General features: G+C 30.9%; 1 protein-coding gene across 2 annotated transcripts in view; it reads left to right on the top strand.

Moving 5' to 3' along the window:
- LRRIQ3 (leucine rich repeats and IQ motif containing 3) overlaps positions 1–22,163 on the top strand; it is a 150,001-nt gene that overhangs the window by 65,614 nt on the left and 62,224 nt on the right. For both annotated transcript variants that reach the window (XM_016145057.2, XM_016145055.2), the window contains one exon: positions 17,966–18,089. In XM_016145057.2, the coding sequence (XP_016000543.2) occupies positions 17,966–18,089 (124 nt within the window). The remainder of the gene's footprint in view (positions 1–17,965; positions 18,090–22,163) is intronic.

Below are 22,163 nucleotides of genomic sequence, written 5' to 3'. Positions count from 1 at the left end.
AATAGGAATGAGAAATATAGTTGTCACTGCCCCCATAGCTGTTATGCAATCCATTTGATAGGAACAGTGAACATTTCCTTCTTTCACATTAGAATGATCACATTTCAAAAATCTTCTGAGTCTTCCCTTTGAAAAGATTTTATTTTTCTAGTTTCATAGCTTAATAGATTTCAGGACCTGTAGGTTGCTTTAGAGATTGAAGAACAACAGGCATTTTCAAATCAGATTTTAATGTGTTAGGCTATACACTTTTTCCAAAAACTTAGTAGCCTTTTGATTTTTCTGATTTCAGTGGGTTCTGTGTTTAAGGAACTGAAAAGATCTTATCTAGACATAGTTTATATTTCCGAAGAGTCTGTTCTTTTACTTACTAGCTTTTGTGCTCTACTCATTTTCCTCTTTCAAATTAATAATATCTGTTATGGGTGGATTCTGAAGCAGTGAGTTTGGAGGGAAGGCAGAATCCTTAATCTTGTCTTTGCCTACAGACATTTACAGCTTAGGATGTCAATATTTCCACTTTGAAGTCTTCTATTGAAACTGCTTCAGTTTGAGGAGCAGAGCTGCTAAATTTTCATCTATCTAAGACTCCAATGACTAGATTCTTAGTAACCTTAAACTGCAGATTTCAAATGAAATTACCTGCCTTATCAAAAGTATATTCTATTTCTATCTCTGATTTTATGCTGGCTAGCTATAGCCAATTTTATTTTTCTCATAATACTTAAAGCAACAAGTGACATCTAACACTTAGATTTAGAATTTGTTATACAGTTTTCTCTAACACTGTAGCTTCAGTCATCATGTAGTCTGCCTTTCAAAATGAAAATGTCTTGGGGCCGTAATAACAAGAGTCACCAACTCTTCAATCTATAATATCTTGAGTCCTTGCCATCTGTCTTCCAATATCTGTACTAAGATAGTGTCATATGTCATACATTCTTTTATTTGTAGTATCCTACTTCCAATGACCATTTTGCTGTCACTTTAAGTTAGATTCAACTTTGAGTAATAGAGATCTAAAATGATACTAACTTAAGTAGTTTGTTCTCCCATGAAAAACTCTACAAGTATACAGTGAATGGCGATGGCACTATTCCATGAAGTACTTAGTGACTCAGACTCATTTTATGTTCCACTGTGCATATCTTCTATTCAAAGATCACTTTAGGATCCAAAGTGGCTGTCTTTGCTCAGCCATCACATGTACTCTTCAGCCATTAAGGAAAAAGAAGGAAGGGAAGACACTCGTAGATGTTTTTTAGGCAAAGTTCATAAATGATGCCTCATATTATATCAGTGGCCATAATTTAGTCACATTGCCACATTCAGCTGTAAGGAAGGTTTAATTGCTATTGATTTATTCTTCAGTATTATAAGCTCTTTTTGGTTCTTTTAAAAACGTTTTACTTATTTTTTTTTTCCGGTAGATATGTCAAACTTTTCATTCTTTAAACATAGTAAGCAGAATAATTCTATAGTCTCTATCAATCAATGAATTTTAATAACTTGAGTCTTGTGTACTGCTCACTGTGTTTGAAATATTATCTGTGGGGATTTTGAACTCTAGAATGAATATACTTTCTTCCAGATAGTATTTTCACTTGCTATCACCAGGTAGTAGGGAATACCATCAGTATTGGGCTATCTGAAAATTCAAAACTTGAAGTTTTATGGATTATCCAAGGTTTCATTTTTGTTTAGGGCTGTTCACTTACATTTCATGGGGTAGCGCTTTGAGTTTCCAGTTGAATGTGGGCTGTGTTCTCTCCTTGGACACGGGCCTTGATTTTTGACTCCCGACTTCTTGAGCCACCAAAGCTACAGTTTTGTTTTATGTTTCTTCCTGATCTGCAAATATTCTCAGAACAAAAACAGCTTTGAGTATTGGGCTTACTTCTCTGGGATCTTGCCTTCCATTAAATTTTGACCTGATCAATTTTAACTTTCTTGGTAAATCTTTCTTATTTTCCAAAAGACTTAAAAAAGCCCTTTTATTTTGCTTTTTTAAACTTCAGAATTGATTCAAATTTATATTCTACCAGTCCTGGTTGTGGATTGACTCTCCATATTTTTTTTTCTATTAAGTTACCAGTGCAGTTTTATAATTTAATTATAAGTGTAAATGTTATTACATGGTGTTTCTTTTTCCTACCATTACCATGAGCAGTCTTTATGTTGTACGTTACTTCTTGAGATTTGAGGCAGTAACTAATCAGTATTTTGAGGAATATGGGCCTAATAATTGTCAGTACTTTTTTTCCTCCACAGGTAGACTCTAGTAGCATTTTATCTCAGTTTTTAAAAATGTTTTTGTCAGTTTCTGTTTCTATTATAAATAATTTGGCTTGAAACTTGATTCATTATGACTCCATAAATGCTACAAAATAATGTATATTTAGGATTCCATAAAAGAGAAGCATATTATAATTCTATTAATCCATTTCCTGTTTGCCCCATGAATACTGCCAGTGGTGCTTGTGGCTGCAGCATTTATCCTGAGATGTCACAGATTACAGTCCTAACCTAACCAAAGTTTGCCACAAAAGATCTCACTTGTATAATTAATTTCACAGCACTCCAGTATATTGATAGTCTTCGGAAGCAAATGACATCATTCTGTTTATAGCATTCTGTATTTAGTAATTTGATCGCTAAAAATGTCAATCCAAGAAAACGTAGCATTCCCACACATGATGTTAAATGAATGCTGGGAGCGAGCTGCACTATTTTTTTCTAAATGGGAAAATGTTAATAAGTTTAAATAAGTTTAAATAAAAGTTCTAGAAGTGTTGTAGTTAATGATAAATGGGAGACTTTTTTGCACATTTTAACTATTTTCATCTTCAGGTTTATCAAATGCTAAAAAAATAATTTTGCATATTTATTTGGCTTCTTGATTACATTGTTAATTTTCATGAACACTAAAAAAAGTTATAGATTTTTGAAAGTTTAAATCTTAAAACACCTGAAAAATTGTAATGATTTTCTCATCTCTTTCTATTAATTAATTTTGATACTTCACATTTTTCACAATTCATTATAACTCTGACATGCATTATTGAAATTGTCAACTCTACAATATTTTTTATAATGTCTCTTACTGAGATCAAACTTGCATAACACAAAGCTAATCTATGTCAAGTATACAATTTAGTGGTTTTAGTATATTCACTAACTTTTGCAACCATTACCACTATCTAATTCCAGAACATTTTTATCACCTACAGAAGAAATCCTCTACCTATTACCTAGTACCTATTACCAGTACTCCCTATAGGTCCTGGCAACCATTAATCTATTTTCTATCTTTATAAATTTGCCAATTCTGAGCATTTAATATAAATGGAATAATAAAATATATGATCTTTTGAATTTGTCTTCTTTCACTTAGCATAATGTTTTCAAGATTCATCTATGCTATAACATGTTGGTACTTAATTTTTATGGCTGAATAATAATTTATTATATGAAAGTACCAAAAATTTTAAGCCATTCATTAGTTGAGTTGTTCCAATTTATGACTATTATTAATTAAGCTGCTATAGACATTCAAATATTTGTGTGGACATATTTTTTATTTTTCTTGAGTATATGCCTACTAGTAGAATTACTTGATAATATGGTAATTTTTACATTTTACTTTTTGAGGAACTGCCAAATTGTTTTCTGTGGCAGCTGCACCATTTTGCATTCAATACATGAAATACATTATCAATACATGAAAGTTCTAATTTCTTCAAATTCTCACCAACACTTGTTATTGTCTATCTTTTTAATTATAGCCATCCTAGTGGATATGGATTAGTACTTTATTGTGGTTTTAATATGCATTCCTAGTGACTAATGATGTTGAGAATATTTTCATGTATTCATTGGCCATTTATTTATTTCCTTTGGAGAACTGTGTATTTAAATCCTGTGACAATTTTATAATAGGTTATCTTTTTATCGTTGAGTTGTAAGAATTTAAGTATTCTTGATACAAGATTCATCACATATATGATTTGAAAATATTTTTTTCCGTTATGCCAATTGGCTTTTCACTTTCTTAGTGGTATTCTTTGAGGCATAAAATTATTTAATTTTGATAAAATCCAATTTATCTTCTGTTTTGGTCACTTATACTTCTTATGTCACATCTAAGAAAATTGTTGTCTAACCTAACAACTCAAAGATTTATTTGTTTGTTTTTTTTTTCTAAGAATTTTATAATTTTTGCTGTTAAATTTAGGCCTATGCCTTATGTTGAGCTAGTTTTCTATAGAATGAGATAAGGTTTCATCATCATCATTTTATATTTGGATAACCAGTTGTTCAGCAACATTTTTTGAAGGGAAAAAAACCCTCATTCTTCTATTGAATTATCTTGGTACCTTGTCAGAACTCATTTAACCATATTTTATTGCTGAGCTCTAATTTATATTTCATTATTCTGTATGTCTACCCTCACAATCACTTTGTAATTGCAGAATTTTTGTTATTTAAGTAATATTGTACTGAAAACAAAAAGCTCAATATCTTAAGAATCTTCATAATGTAGTTTGATTATTGTTGTGCTTCAGATTTAAATGTTATTCTAAAATTTGTATTTATAATACTCAAATTCAAAATTAACCAACATGAAAACAGACTTCTCTCACATGTACAAATGATGTACTATTTATCTCCAAATTTTTGATAATTTTACGGATTTTTTTTGTTCATTTTAAAATTTTAAGATTGATGATTTAATAAAAAATCTGGTGTAGGAAGTTTCTGAAAGTTGACAAATGGAAAGAATATCCAAAGCCTTTAGAGACAATTGATGATTTCCCCATCCTTAGAACACTGATTTATCCCACTAATAAAAATTCATATAGATTTTTCTTATATGATTGTTGAAACTTGGTTTTAAATTTCAAGGTCTATACTCTAACTTTCGTGCTTTTTTTCACCTCAGCATACTGGGAAAATCAAGAGGAGTAGAATCTTTTGTTCTTTAGGAATTTCTTGCTTAGATGAAGTAATGGAATAATGAATGATCAATGTGTCTATATAATTAAGCACCATATGTATGGTGGAATTTATAAACATTGAATGTCAAAAAAGGAAAGATCAAGAGTAAAACTTCAAAAAAAATTACATGAACAAAGCTGTGGAGGTGATAATTAGCTTGGCACATGTGTGAATGGAAAGGAAATTATCCTAACTATACTAAGAAATTTACAAGAGGAATTGTGGAAACTGAAGTTGGACAGGTTCATTGATGGACATATTAATTTTTACTTGAGTGCTTAAAGTGACTTTGGCAAGAAAAAAGTCTCTTTATACATTTTAATACCATATGTGCAGTTATACCTATAAAATTACTTAGAATTAACAAATTACATTTGTTATTTAAACTTTTGTAAAGGATAGTGGGCAACCAAATATTAGGATGATTATTTAATTTTTTAATTTATGACATAAAGAAGAAAGTAAAGAGTGAAATCTTATACCCATTAGTCTAAAGTTTTCTAAGTAGTGAAATGTCATGGACAAATGACATGAGTATGTAGAAAGGTATACAGAGTCTAGATGAAAGAGCATAATAGAGGCTACAGATTTCACTAATTTGTGGGCCTTTTATAATTTGTTTTAGTTTACCTTTTCAATGTTTTTGTTTTGCTCATTGTTCTCTTATAAATAGTACGCTTCAGCTGATTCAGTTTCTTCACCTTTATCTTCAGTCCCTTGTTTATTCTTACCTGTCTACCTCTTGTTTTCCTTATGTAAGTAAGGTATTATCTACTTTTTTACACCTGCCTAATTCATGTTCCTAGTTTCTTCAAGCTGCTTTCCAATGAGCTCAACTTTCTGATAATTTTTACAGTTTTTAGAATATCAGCCAAATTGGAACTTCAACATACATTTCATCTTGAGATTTATAGAAAAATGGAATATCAATTAAAACAAAATTGGTTAGGTTAGGAAAGAATTCGGACTTGACCACTGAAGCAGTGCAGGAAACAGAATGTTTATAGTGCTAGAAACTAGCCAAGGGTGGTCACTCTGGTAAGTAGCTTCATATACAATGAATAGTGTAAGCTCTATTCTCTGTCCACGTGGCTAGTACCAACTGACCATTTGTGCGATTTGTACAATTATTTATTCGTACACATGGGAGAAGGGTATGAAAAGTTTAGCAACATTGAAACTGGGTCAGGTTGAGATAACAAGCTGCTATTAATGTGGTCTGTCTTAAGAACAAGACTAGACTAGATTGCTAGAACGGAGGCTTGGAAAATGGCTTAAGGAAGATATCAAGTTAGAACTGAGAAATATTGCAGAAGCATAGCAGAGTAATGAAGGTTTAAGAATGAGATAAAAACCTAATTACTAGGATTATGTGTTAGGCTACAAGCAAAGGTAAATTGGGAACTCTAAGTATTGGTCTGGTAAGGCATGTTGTCTCCTATCGGAGGTCTGAGAGTTGGAAGGAGAATAGACTCCATATGTTGGAGATTTAGTAACTCCAGAGGGGCGGAAGGATGGATAAAGAAATAGAGCATTATGTCTTACCAGCAGCTTTACCTTCAGAAGAGAACCATTGCAGCATATTGTGATAGAGAGTACATATTAGAATTAAGGTCAACTCTATTTGATCTTGGTTGCTGTGCATCAGCCAGCTTATTATTTGAGAGCAAAGTCTCTTTTCCTAGATAAGGTTAATATAATATAAAAGTATTGCTGTATGTCCTCTGTCTAATTTACCTCTATTCCAGCAGATTACTTTTTTCCTACAATTATGCCATCAAACAACTCCATCTCAGAGTAGGCACTAAAATGCCTTTCTTTATTCATCTCAAATTAAATTCTTGGTGCTGAGGCCAAAATGCTCCTGGAATCTGATCTTTACTTCTTTTTGTTTAAGAATGAGATTATTACTAAAAACAAGAAACAAACATGACAAACAGAGACTTATGGACATGGATAACAGATTAGTGGTTACCAGATGGTTGTGGGGGAGAGGGGAGGAAGATGGGATATAAGGGGGTCAAATATGTGGTGACAGAAAGAAATCTAACTATGGGCGGTGAGCATACAATGCAAAATATATATGACTAATTGTTGAAAAAATTTGAAAAAGAAATAAGAATGGGATTATTTCTAGAATTAGATCTCATTATTTGTTTCTCTCTTTTATTCAGTTTGCAGCATTAAGTGAAAAGATAAAGTCCCTGATGTGACCCAGAATAAAGATTTGTTCTGTTTTAATATTAGAGGAAATTAATTTCTCTATTTAATTGAGACATTATTGCTAATATTTTCTGGTATACATTTCTATTTAAATTTATTTATTTAATTATATTCTACTTCCTTTGAAGGTAACTGTTTTATGTGAATGTTTATTTACTAAAGGAGTATAAGCCAGTTTATGGCAGGCCATGTTTTATTTGTTTTTGCCACCCTTTACCTAGTACAGTGATATGAACATAGGAGGCACTCAACAAATATTTACCGATATAAAATACTGTTTGTTGCATTTTAAATTAGTATGTTCCAAATGCAACTTATATTGAGTTATGTAACTCATGGAGTTATTTTAGTATATTTTCTGAAAATATTAATCTACTACTATGAAAAGAATAGCTAAAAAATTCTGCTTATCATTGAGATTTTTGTGTGTGGGCAGGACGAACTAAGGTTATTACTGAAAGATAGACTAAAAATAAGATACAAGTTAAAGTAAAGCATAAAGTGTAAAGGGAGCTTAAAAGTTATGAACTATGTAATATGTATATAAAATAGATATTCTTGCCAGTTTTGTTACACTAGAACTTAGAACACCCTCAAAAATAGAGAAGAGAAAGGGGTCACTATATACTGTGGTTATTATAATAAACTCATTATTCCAGAAATTCAATAGGCTGATGATATAAAGAGACTAAAAATAAAGTATGTAGGTAAATTAACAAATGGTAGATACTTAATTGGTAATTTAAAAAAAATGAAAATGCTTTTCTGACTAGCCTTAACCTTTTGCAGCATTTATTATTTATTACTTACTATTTATTTATTTATTTAATTATTTAATTATTTATTTATTTATTTATTTATTGGTACTCTTAGATGTAGGATACTTGTAGAGGGGCAGTTGATCTGACTTATTATGCCAAGTAATTTTTTCCCCCATATCTTAGAAATGCTGATATAATCTTGAACATACTATTTCAGAGAAAGCAAAATTTTATACAAGATCCATACTTTTTGAAATTGGTGCATAATCTTTTTGTAGGAAATAGTGTATATTCTCAATCTCTAAATAGTTATAAGAAATGCATGTACTCATTTCATAGGAAACATCTTAGTGGAGAATAGAAGATATGTAAAAAGCGTGACTTTCTTTTTTAGTTTTAACTTTTGAGTTCACTGAAATGCGAAAAACCTATCATTCGTGTTTTTTAGGTTTCTTGCTATCATATAGAGAGCCATGGTTATTAGAATTTATGAGCGCCTAAATGCAAATCTTGAGCTCACTGTCCTCAAAGCAAAATGTAATGTTTGCTGACTGTCATTAACTAATGGAACACCTCAAGAGTTTAACTGTATTTTTTTCCATCTTTAAACTTTATTACTGTATTTTTCTTCAGGGTAAAACAAAATTATGGGTCAATTTTCACTGAAGTGGGCTGGATTTATGTATTCACCTCTCATCAGTGTCAAAAGGAATTGTGCACATCATTCCCTGGACAACAGAATGAAAACCTATCTCTCATTGGACACTAGGGACATCAGCTGTACACATAAGATAAGTGTATAGTCGAAAAGAGAAATACACTTAGTAATTCATCTAAGCCAGCATATTTTAACAATTTGAAAATGGCATAAAAAATGTTCATGAAATTATTTACTTATACAAGAAATCTAATATTACCATATTTAAATCCAATGAAACATACCATCATAAAAATTACTTTGGAAAGACTGCTAATACAAAACTTTTCAAGCTATCCATCTTTTTCTAATAAGAAAGATAACAAATCAATAAAATGACCATTCTTTACTACTTACTTAGAATGAATTTTTTTTTGTTCAAGGTAAGAGAGAGTAGCTGTTTCAATGTATTTCAATATTGGTGTGAGCCTTGAATGACAAAGATTTCTGTTTTGTAACTCATCTAGCAATTAATTGATGGGACTGAATTTTCTCAAAACAAACTTAGGCACCATGCCTTGAAAAATATTAACTCTTAAATCACATGGCTGCTCTCTTGTCTATTTAAGATAATTTTAATTCCATCTAAGCATGGATTTTTGCTGAGAAAACCCAGAGAGACACATAGTAAATTGCAGGCGTTTCTTTATATTTAAGTCTTTGTTTAATATAATATGAGGATTCTGACAATATGAACTATAATAGCTTAAGAACTTAAAAGAAGCCTCTCTGTATCCTTGAAAGTTTTGGTAACTACAGTTTTGAATCATTTTATCCAGCCACAGGAAAATTAAACTTCATGTAAATAATGAGTTCGGACTGTGGCTGAAATATTTCTAATAAAAACAGTAGGGCACAGGTTGCTAAGAAAGCTGTACCAAATACACTGTGAAGTCACACAGACTTGGATTTGTACTTAGGCTGTAGAAGTTATAGAATGGCTACCAGGATCAGTGGTGGCACTCCCCTATGTGTGTGTGTATGTGCATGCGTGCATGCGTGCATGCGTGTGTGTGCGTTTGTCTCTCTCTGTGTATTCTAAATATGTGTATGTATACTATATATACATATATAGGCATATATATCATATAATCCATCTATTATGTAATCCACCTATTAAATAATCTTTAGTTATTGAGATATATGTAGCATTTAGAGAGAAAGAGCATAATTATACAGTACAGCATTTGAAATAGTCATTTTAGTCCTTAGTATTGCAATAAAAGCTTATATAAAGTAACATTTACAAATATTCTGAACTACCAAAAAAAATTAGTATATTACTATCATTTATGAGAGGCTAAAACTTCAGTTTTAGAAAATATTATCCAAGTAATTATTATTGAGTCAATATGATAGTTTAGCAATATGTATTTCCAAAACATATTTATGTTGGTTATAATATGCTTTACAATTTTGTACATGGCTACTATGTTGCTTTATTGTGATGTTTTCTTTATGATAGATATAACACCCTACTCAGATTATAATCCTTAATTAAAACATGGAAACTCTCTAAAATGCTGGATTTGTGTTTAGGGTATAGAGTATCAACCTAAATATCAGGAAAATGTTGGTAGTCCCTATCCGTTGTTCTTTTCTCCCCTGCAAATATAGATAGCATTCAAATATACTTTGAAGTGTAATTTCTTGAGCTTTATATTTTATTGTTAAGAAAAAAGATTTTTTTTTTTCTCTAGAAAGTTTTATCATTGCCCATCATTAAATTTTATACTACCATATTAACTTGTCTCTTCTGGGGATTACTAGAACAGTATTAAGTCATATAACTAATACATATTATGTCTTTTTTATTTCAAAATGGTTAGATTTACTAATTGGAAAGTATTATTTTAACTAATTGAGGTAATAAATGAGGTTGAATAAAATACAGATTTTTATCAGGAGTGTGTTTAGCATTCAGCCTATGCTTTCTACTTTGTTTTTCTCACTTTCAGTGTCTATCTTGCTTCTCATGTTTTCCACATCTATATGTCATTAAAGTATGAAATATCTTGAGAAAAATAGAATTTCTATATTCACAAAATAATAACTTTGTGCCTATACCTAGCATGGTGCTATGGATATACTTGTCACTCAGTACATACTTGAATAAACTAATCAAATTCCTCGTAATTTTGTAAATTTGTGGTGTAGGGATAGCGAGATCAGTAAATCATAGTCCCAGTCCTCAAAGTACGGTTTCCTCAGGGGGTGAGAAATGTACTTAACTGTGATGTAAAGTAGAATGGAATAAGTGCTTTGACAGTTAAAAACAAAATGATATTTATTATGTGGAGTTACACGCTTTTTAAAATGTGATCTTTATGTAAACTAGATGTGAAATTTTTCTCAACTACTACTGTATATTATGTTGGCTATTAGTGTAATCAGTGTATTAGGAAAAATATCATTGTGAATAGAATTGCATTACCATAAATAATTCAATACATTTCTGGAGAGATTTTCAAAGAAACAATCCTGTATACTCTGAAATTTCCTCATGTCCTTTACCTAGTATCAGTTATTATCCATGAACTAGCATTGTGTTCTCTAAACTTGAAATTATAACATACCCTAATATCTCATTGGAAATTTGCAGCATCTCTTTTTACTGGGTTTGACAACTTCTACTACTAAGTATCCACTGTAATATAGAAGACAAAGAGTGGGCCTCAGTAATTTGCACATAGGCATCTCTAATCATAGTGAGGACAGACGGTAGATGTTAACTATTCTTGAACTGGAGGAGCATGTCTTTCTCTAATGCATGTGTTTCTTAACTGCACATTTGCAACAAAATGTAATATTCAGGCACACTTATTTCCCTTGGCTACTTTTTGTATAGAAGACAAATGTCATATTTCTTTCTATAGCTACTATGTGTCTCCCGTATTTGTTTATCCAAGTCATTTTTTTTCTGAATTCTGAATTCTCTTCCTCATGTATCAAGAATATTATTGATTCTAGTCTTCTTTGTTAAGATAAAGACAGATCGAGATCAAATAGTAGTAGTAATTTTTCAAGTAGCAGTTAAACCTGCCAGTTGCTTATAGGAAAATGTCTTAAAGAGTAACTTTTTCTTGCAAAACTTTATTTTATATCATGCCCCTGTCCATGACTTTTTGTTTAACCAGAGCTTATTCCTAAAAGCAGAGTTAAGGTGGCCCTTGCCATATATGTATCACTATACATTAGCATCTCCTATGTTGAAGGCTTTTTTCACTGAACTAATGAGAGGTTGTGTAGCCAAATACTAGAGCTAACAGTTTTCATGCAGACAAAAAAGGGCAACCCTTCTTGTTTGGGTTATAGCATATTCCCAAAGTTACCTCTTTGACTAGTAAATGGAAAACCGAGATCTGGATTACCACTTTTAAAGATGATGTCTTGGTTGGGAAGAGGAAAGGGAACAAAAATAACAATATCAAACAACAAACAAAAACAAAATGGGGTAGGATAAGATACCAAAAAGCTGGTGACTTGGCTGTGACTCTAAAGAGCTTTTTGAGATATCCTTGAAATGATGCCTACTTACAATGAACAATATGAAATATAGACAAAGCAAACACTTGTTCAGGTATAGAATAGTATAGGTAGTATAGGAAATAGATTGACAATACAAAAACGAGATTTTGTTAACAATCTGCTTTGATCAAAGACTTGTAATTTTCTTTAAAGTTAAGGGCTCTGATTTGCATACTACATAATGTGAAAACAAAATCACAATCTTCAGAACACTAACTAGTTGGGAAACTCAAATAATGAAGAGTTGAAAATGAATCTTGATTTTCAAAGACAGAAAGTTTACTATAAAATATTTACTTTATCTGATCTAGAAAGTAGAGGAAAGTGTTACCTACATCACCACTCCTTGATTTTTAAATGATACATTTCTTAGGGGATATCTAGTACAATCATTTCATCTGATATTTGATAACTAGGTACTTTTATCAATACAGGAAGCCTCATAGTTCCTCAGTTAATTTCTTCTAATTTTCAGTACAGTCTGATTATTTTTTTTATATTTAGATGAGGCTTATTAATATGCACATGTCTCCTCCCACTTCTATACCTATTATAGATGAGTTTTTTTCTTAACTTCTCCACTAAATGCCATCAAAAGAGCTCTTTCATTACTATTTTGATTCTCTGGCTTATCATAATGTGGACTCAACAGAATAGTAGAGAGATGTGCCTGAGTAAAGATATAATTATTCCTACAAAATGGTTATATCTGTGTTGTGTGTGTGTGTGTGTGTGTGTGTGTGTGTGTGTGTGTGTGTGTGTGTGTGTGTGTGGAGCATATTGAGCAATGGTAAAGTAGATAAAATGCTAAAAAATTCAGAGATTCTAAGTCAATGTACGTGATAAAGAACTTAGAAGGGGAAGTGAGAATTGTAAAGAGCTGCTGAGTGATAAGCTTTGGAGTAACTATAGTGTATGGAAGATTTCAAAAGTAAAAGAAGGGAATGTAGAAAGATGTTACTCAGTAAAAAAAAGTCTTGTAAAAAACAGAAGCTAGAGATTTTCTTTTAAAATTAGGTCTGATTGTTGGGCTCTCTCCAAAACTTTCATTTTATATTATATTGAATCAAAGTTCATAAACTTCCATTTAATCCTTCTGGTACTTCTCTTTGGTACTACTATTCATTCGACATTTAACAAATAATTATTAAGTATCTTCTAAGTGCCAGGGGCCATTCTTGGAACCCAGTGAACAAGGGAAGCAGTCTTTGCCCTCCTAGACTAGATTAAATAATAACAAAAAAATAATAACAAAACAACAACAACAACAAAATGCATTGTAACCCAGGTAAACAAACAAAACTGTAATAAACGTTATGAATGAAATGAATTCGGTGCTGAGATAGAGAATAGTAGGAGGAACCTATTTCTCTATAAGATTGTCACAGAATATTTTTCTGACGAGATAATAAAGTTAAGACCTGAAGAATAAGAAGCTAGTTATGCAAAATATAGGAAGGAGAGTGTACTAGGCAGAGGGAGTAGCTTGCATAAGGACATGACACATGCAATAGCTTGTTTTATTTGAGTTGGGTTCAAGGAATTGGATGAAATCCACTGTGACAGGAGTAGAATGAGCAAAGTCGAGTAGCATGAGATGAGTTCGTGTGATCAAGGTCCATATTTTACTGTCTTTGTAGCTCATAGTAAGGACTGAACATCTTGGACAGCCAATAGGGTATTTAAAGCTAAAGAGAAACATGATCAGATTTACCTTTTGACAAATATAAATGTCTTACAAGAGCCAGGGTGAAGGCAGAATTTAATAGGAGGCTATTTGTTGTTGGAAGGGATGAATTAGCTTAGACTAGAGAAGTAAAGTGAAAATAGAAATGAAGAGATTTTAAATAAATTTAGGGATAGAATTACCAAGATTTGGTGATTAGATAAAAGGTTTCAGGAAAAAAGATAAAATAGAGAACATATTCTAAGTTTTAACAGTTTGAACAAGAGAATGATATTGTTTTACAAGATGAGGAAAATGGAAATTGGAGGTGAGAAGGCTGAATCTCTCTGTTACTTCTTTTCTGTTCTGAATTTAATCATGGTTTATTTATATAAGACCTTAAAAGTAGTTCAGTAGGTAGGCTGATTTCTTTTCATGTTCCAGATTATTGATAATCATCTGAAAATATGTTGCCCTAACCTGATATATTGCTTCAGCTATGTTTCTGATCAGAAACGAATATGGTAAGATTGTCATTTTCCACTTTCTAGATTAATTGTTTTATATAACATAGCATAAGCTCATCACACAGTGAATTACTTAATTTACTCTTAAATATTTTAGTCTCTTATCACTCAGGTTTTTGAATTACATTGTATATTGCAGTGATAAAATGAATTTTGCCCAACTACAATATTTTTTCCTATTAAACTTCGTCTGTTTAATTTGACCCATTGCTCCAGTATTGATAATATTTTGAATTTCTGTCTGGCATTAACTGATGTCGTTATTTTACTACCCCATGTGAAAATTTGATAAGCATTTCCTTTATATTTTTATTCTAATATTCATATAAATATTGATCAGGGTAGGGCTAAGGACAGGTCGACATGATATTAGAGACCTCCCTTCAGATTGACATCATTTTATTAATCCTAACTCTTTTCCATGTGATGACTCAACATCTCTGATTTTCACCTAATCATAATATCTTTTCATAAATAAAAGCATTTATCAAATATTGCTGAAATTTGAACCTGAATTAATTTTGACCCTGTTAAAAATGAAGTTATGCCTGATGTAATCAGTTGTCAATTTATACTGCAAAATGGTGATTATTCCTTTTCTAGACACTAACAAAAATCCTTAAAATGTTTTCCGAAATTATTGAGGACTGAGTTTAAGTTTAAGGTACTTTAGTTAATAGAATTTACTTACTATTATTGAAAACAAAATATTTATTAAATTACTCCCAGGTTTATGATAACTTTTCCTTCTCCATGATTTAAAAGACCAATCAAAAAGTGGGTTTATCTTTCCTTTTTCTTTTTGCAGTACATGTGACAGAAACACTCATTTTCTGTACCTTGGTAGCTTGTATAAGCCTTAGTTCATTTAGGGCTTTAGATTCTCTGATCATCTTCCTATAGATTTGGTTTACTGTTGCATATGTGCCCCTTGTTATAAATTCTTCTTTTATACAGACAAAGGAAAGAGAAATTATTTTAAATGATGACGTGGGTGTACAATAAAGGGTAAGTGGGAAAACTAAAAGTCTTTCTGAAAGGAACTAACTAGTTATTTAATTTAGGGACTTTTAAATTTGAAGATTTTATAAATTTATTTGTGATAGAGATTGGATACTCAGATTTACCATAGATACATACTTTTTATTTTTTTATTTTAACGGGAAGGTAAAAGAATACATATTAGTAGAACAGAATTGTCGAACAAATTCTTACATTCCGTTTTTATTATATTTTCATGGGTAGAATACAAGTGGGAGATCTAGAAGAAAGAAAGGATTTATTTCTGTGATTGAAATAGAATTTGAGGTGATTTTTAACATATGATGAATTACATTGTTAGGAGGTAGAGATAGATTATCAAAATAGAGCAAAATTCATAGACATAAGATACAAGAATGATGATGTAACTTGAAGTGTTAAGATGATGCAATTTGAAGAGGACCGATGGGCAAATTTGAGGTTGAAAAAGCATTTGAAATTGATTTTTTCAGATTTAGTTGAAAAACAGTTGTCTACATTTTTTTGTCATATTTTGTTTAATGGAAAGAATTGAACCCAGATGAAAATAAAGCAACATTACTTAAAGTCATATTTTTATAGTGCATTGATACTGTGTATTATTATAATTATTCTTGGCAACTTTAAGAGATTTTCTAACTATAAAGAATATACGAGTTCATTTGGTTTTTCTAACAAAAAGTAGTATTTAACAGATTTACTCCAGCACCAGTTAGTACCCGTCATAAGCATTAAAATTTTCTTGTGAAATGAGTTACTGTATAAAAACAAGAAAGATTGTTTTCAATAACTAACTTAGAGATTGACAGTTATAAAATTTAAAAGAAACTCAAAGATATTTAGTTAAATATACATTTATTGTGTAGCATAGAAATTTGTGCAGAAAACTGCTAATACAAGGGAGCAAGACACATATCCAAGTGTCTGTTAAATTGTAGAATAAAGAAGATTTGTATAAGTAGACAGGCCAAAGTAAGGGAAATATGATGATGAGTTCTCTATTTCAGAAGTCTATCAGTTATCATGTATTAGAGAGTTTATGTAAATTTTCTTTCCTCAAATTCACCAAAACGAGAAGTAAATATTAATAGATTTGGAGGAAAGATATGACTTCAGTTCTCTTAGATATGAGATGTCTATGGGATTTTCCAGGGTGAAAGAGCATGGTTGTTATGAGTAATACATAAATTAATATCTGTAAAGAACTTTAAAACAATTGCAAATGATAAGCACTATACAAGTATTCCATAAACAAATATATGAAAACAAACAGAACTATCTGAAGATGTATATAATTGTGAGTCTTAGGAATCTATTTTATTTTTGTTTTGTTTCTCTGTTAAATTGGCTATTTTATTTATTTATTTATTAAATTTATTGGGGGTGATAGTTAATAAAATTATATATGTCTCAAATGTACAATTCAATTGTACATCATATATATATTGCATTGTGTGAATAGTAAGAATTTAGACCAGTGGTTCTCATTGAGGAAAGCTTAATATCCTGGGAAGGTTTTTCAAAATATATATCAAACATATTCTGCCCACAAGATTTTGATTTTTTTCCTATGGCAGACTTTTGATTGCCTACTATCTGTCTCTTTCTTCTTTCTTGGTAACAGACCCCCAATTTTACTCCAGGCATCAAAGTATCTAGCACAAAAGGCTATATTTCTTACACTCTTCTTTGTAGCCTGGATTGCTAATGAGATATAAACAGAAGTTATTGGAAGGACCTCTGGGAAAGATTCTTAAGACACTTTTCTCATTTTACCTTTTCCTCCATGTTGCTAACTGTAATACACACATGATGTTTGGAGCTCTAGTAGCTATCTTAACCCATGAGTAAATCTTGAGTATGGAAGCCATGTAAATGCAATAAGATAGAGATGATAAATTTTAAGAGCCTGAGTTCCTGATGACCTGGTAGATCCTCTGTACAAGTCCTGGATGGACTTTGAAGAGAAAGAGATATAACCCAGTATTAATTTTTAAAATATTCCCAACCAGTTTACATCTGAGAGTGCCTCCAGTCTCCATGAAGCTGATTTCAATATTGTACTTTTTATTTTCACGCATATCCGATCCATTTGTAAAACTTGTGATAATTCTGGTTTCATTTTGCTTTTCCTATGTACCTTTTAGTGTTCTGTGGAATAATTTGTCCCTTCATTCTTACTTTGAATCTTCCTTCAGCCGTTCTGGGTAACACTAAACACTTCTTATTATTTTTCATTTCTCCTTTCCCCTTGTTTCTTTAGTCATGGCACCCCTCTGACAGGTACCCCTTTTGCTTAACACCTCTTAGAACATTGTCCAAAATATATCATTAGCTCTCAATAGAAAAACAGTTTATCAGAGTCACACACAGTGGAGCTCTTTTCATCTTTTCCTAACTATGCCCATCTCACAGGTTTTTGTTGTTTTTAAAATGAAAATCCATCATGATGTATATATAACACATGTGAGAATTCTTTGAAAACTCTGAAATATATATAAGAGATGTTATCATTGGTGCCATTGCTTTTATTTTGTTTCCGCAGAATCTACATTCTCCTGTTGATTTAGAAAATTCTAGTGAACAGAGAAAATATATTTCATCTATTTTATACAAATTAAAAAATATTGGCAAGAAATCAAAAAAATCAAGACATCTGATTCAAAAAGGTTGGTTATATGAATTTTTAAATTTAATGAATAAATTTTGATGAAGGATAATTAAATCCAGTAGAATTTGAGCATGTTAATTTTGAACTATAAATATGACTCCATAAAATACATGTTGAGGATTCTAGATAAAATATCCATATCTCATTCAACATTTTATAAATATACATATCTAGAAAGTTGTTTCATGGATGTCAAGGACCTGATGTTGATTAAAAGTTTGTAATAGGAGAAATATGGGTTAGCAGCTTTGTTACTGCATAGCTATGTCAGCATGGTACCTTTTTCAGGAATCTGTCTAGTATAGGATTGAATTATTTCAATTAAATAATGATATTAAATTTTCTTTAGGCTTTGAACACAATTATTTTGTTACATAAAAATAAGCTTTATCTTATTGTTGATAAAATTTTGGTTATCAAATGTGTACTTGTTTTTATTTTATTTTTGCAGAACTTTTTCTGATGAAGTTATGTCATGATCAGATGACCTTTTTATTTACCTCTGTCTTTCACAGAAGAATCATAAAATATTTTTTTTAAATCTTTGGAAGGTTTTATAAATTTTATCAATACTTTCTTTAAGCCTTTTAAAAATTATCGTGATAAGAACATTTAACATGAGACCTAACATATTGTTAAGTCTACACTCCAGTATCATTAACTACAAGAACCATGTTGTACAGCACATCTCCAGAAATTTTCCATCTTGTGTAAATGAAACTTTATACTCTTCGAACAGCAACTCTATTTCTCCTTCCTCTAGCCTTTTAATTTTTAAATATTTGAATCTTTCTCTCTTAAAAACTCATGGTGGTATCTTGACTCTTGGTGATTTTCTCTTTGTTTACAGACTGGTCTAACTCTGCTGGAGTCTCACATGTCAGCAGCTTTGTTTGTTATTTCATCAGTTCCCCAGTAGTTTCATGAACTTACATACTTCATAAAGCTCTGCATCTTTTATTTCAAAATAATTTTATTTTTATCCGGATATTCAACCCGTAGGCTTATAAACCAAAATGAAATGAAGAAAAAATAATAGTGCCATGCTCCATACCCCAACTTATTCTTCCTCTGCTCCAAGGTGATATCATTTAATAATTTTAACTGACTCTTATGTTATGTACTTTTATATTTCCAAATAACATGCTTATTTTACTAAAATTAATTTGTAATTTTAGATATTATCTACAAATTTCCACAGTGATGATGGAGATTTAATTTTTTTTGTAAATTTTACCTAATACACATACTTTTTCCCTCCTCTAATATCCCAGTGGAATTATATTATCACTATTTGGAGGTTAACTAACATTTAATGTTTTAATTATGACTATGAAAACATTACAGCTGAGCTACACAATATATTAGGAATATATTTGTTTTCTCATACTATTATTTTGAAAACTTGCTTGAAAATCTTATACCATCAAACCACTATCCCCAAGCACATATATACATATGTATTTTTTTTCAAAGTATGTCTGCTTGAGCACTTCATTTTGCTGATTTACTCAGGACTGCTCGCCCTGTAAATCTTCTCTTAACAGCTATAATTTCTTCAGTTGTGATCCCCAGAATTTACTTGTCTCTATGCTATATTGGAACTCTCATTTCCAAGATTCTATATCTTTTTCTTTTTTGGTTTATTTTCTTATTTAATACAGTGTCTTTATTAGTTTATTGAGTAGTTATACGTGGGAGGTAAAGTTTTTAAAACCTTGAAAGCTTAAACATGTCTTTATGCTAACACTTCTTTCAGAATATTTTTTTTTGGAATTGCTTTATTATCTTCTAGCTTCCAGCATTAGCTTTGAGAAGTCCATTGCCTTTTAGTGCTTAGTTTGATGTATATGAATGTCTGTTTATTGTTTTTCTATTCTGACTGGAAACTTTTAGCGTTTTCACTTTATAGCAGATGTTGTGCAATTTCACAGTGATTTGTCTCATAGATATTTGTTTGCTAGGGTGGATTTTCTTTCCCTTAAATTTATTGTAGCTTTTCAATCTGAAAATATTCCTCAGTTCTATATATCACTCTTGTTTTATTTTTTGTAGTAATATATATATATATATACACATACTATATATATTTAATATATGTATACTACATATATTTGGTATATATAACACAAAACTTAACATTTTAACAATTTTTAACTGTACATTAACTGCATTCATATTATTGTGTTACCACCACAACCATTCATCTGTAGAACCATATCATCTTCTTCAGCTGAAACTCTGTGCCCATTAAACAATAACGTCAAATTCTCCCCTCCCCTACCCCTGAAAAACTACCATTCTACTTTCTGTCTCTAGAATTCGATTACCTATCTCATGTAAGTGAAATGATACAATATTTGTCCTTTTGTGACTGGCTTATTTCACTTTGCATGATATCTGTAAAGTTCATCCATGTTGTTCTGTGTCACAATTTTTTCCTTATTGAGGTTGACTAATATTTCATATATGTAGATACCACATTTTGTTTATCTATCTTTTGCTTGACACTTGGGTTGCTTTCACAGTTTAGCTGTTGTGAATAGTTTTGCTATGAACACAGATGTGCAGATATCTCTTTGAGATCCTGCTTTCAGTTGTTTTGGATATATACCCAGAGGTGGAATTGCTGTCATATAATGTTATTTTTAATGTTTTTGAGGGACCACCATACTGTTTTCCACAGCAGCTGTACCTGTCTGCATTTTTAAATTCAGTGCCCAAGGGTTCCACTTTCTCCACATTCAGACCAACACTTGTTTTATACTTTCCTTTCTTTTTTTCTAATAGCCAAACTAATGGATGTGAAGTCATATCTCATTGTGGTTTTGATTTGCATTTTGTTGAGCATCTCTTCCTGTTCTTATTGCCATTTGTATATTTTCTTTGAAGAAATGTCTGTTCAAGTCTTTTGCTCATTTCTTAATTGGATTGCTTGTTTTTTGTTGTTGAGCAGTAGAATTTCTTTATATATTCTTAATATCAATCTCTTATCAGATGTTTGATGTGCAAATATTTTCTCCCATTCTGTAGATTTTCTTCTTTGTCGATTCTGTCGTTTGGTACACAGATGTTTTTAGTTTTGATGAAGACCAGATTATTTATTCTTTCTTGTGTCACATGTACTTTTATTGTCATATTCAAGAAATCATTACAAAATTCAATATCATAAAGCTTTTTCCCTATGATTTCTTCTAAGCGTTTTATAATTTTAGCTCCTATGGTTAGGCCTTTGATCTATTTGGGATTAAATTTTGTATATGGTATAAAGTAAGGGCTCAGCTTCACATTTTTGCAAGTGTAATCTAGTTTTCCCAGCACTGTTTGTTGAAAAGGCTTACTTTTCTGCCACTTAATGATCTTGATCCCCATGTTGAAAATCATTTGACCGTAAATGCTGGAGTTTATTTCTGGGCTTTTACTCTTTTTCATTGATCTATACATCTGTCTTTATATCAGAACCATACTTTTGATTACCATAGCTTTGCAGTAAGTTTTGAAATGAGGAGGTATGGGAACTACTTTTTTTTTTTCTTTTTTAAGATTATTTTGGCTCCTTGGGGTACCTTGAAATTCCATATGAATTTTATGATAGATTTTTCTATTTCTGCAAAAATGCCATTGGCATTTTGAGAGTAATTGCACTGAATTTATAGATTACTTTGAGTAGTAGCTTAGCTATGTTAAATCTTCCAATCCATGAACACAGATGTCTTTCCATTTATTCATGTCATCTTTAATTTCTTTCAGCAGCATATTGTATGTTTCAGTGTGCAAGTCTTTCACCTCCTTAGTTAAGTTGATTCTCTATTTTATTCCTCTTAAAACTATTGTAAATGGAATTGTTTTCTTAATTTCCTTTGTGGATTCCTCATTGTTAATGTGTAGAAACACAAATGATGTTTGTGTGTTGGTTTTGAATCTTGTAACTTTGTTGAATTTGTCTATTCTAAAAGGGATGTGTATGTGTGTGCATGTGTAATTTGTAAGGCTTTTTACGTATAAGATCATGTTCTCTATGAACAGAGGTAATTTTAATTCTTTCTTTTTAATTTGCATGTCTTTTAATTCT

The sequence above is a fragment of the Rousettus aegyptiacus genome, unplaced genomic scaffold (genome assembly GCF_014176215.1).
Source record: "Rousettus aegyptiacus isolate mRouAeg1 unplaced genomic scaffold, mRouAeg1.p scaffold_m13_p_1, whole genome shotgun sequence".
In the NCBI taxonomy this organism is placed as follows: Eukaryota; Metazoa; Chordata; class Mammalia; order Chiroptera; family Pteropodidae; genus Rousettus; species Rousettus aegyptiacus.
This window is presented reverse-complemented; position numbering and strand designations above follow the sequence as displayed.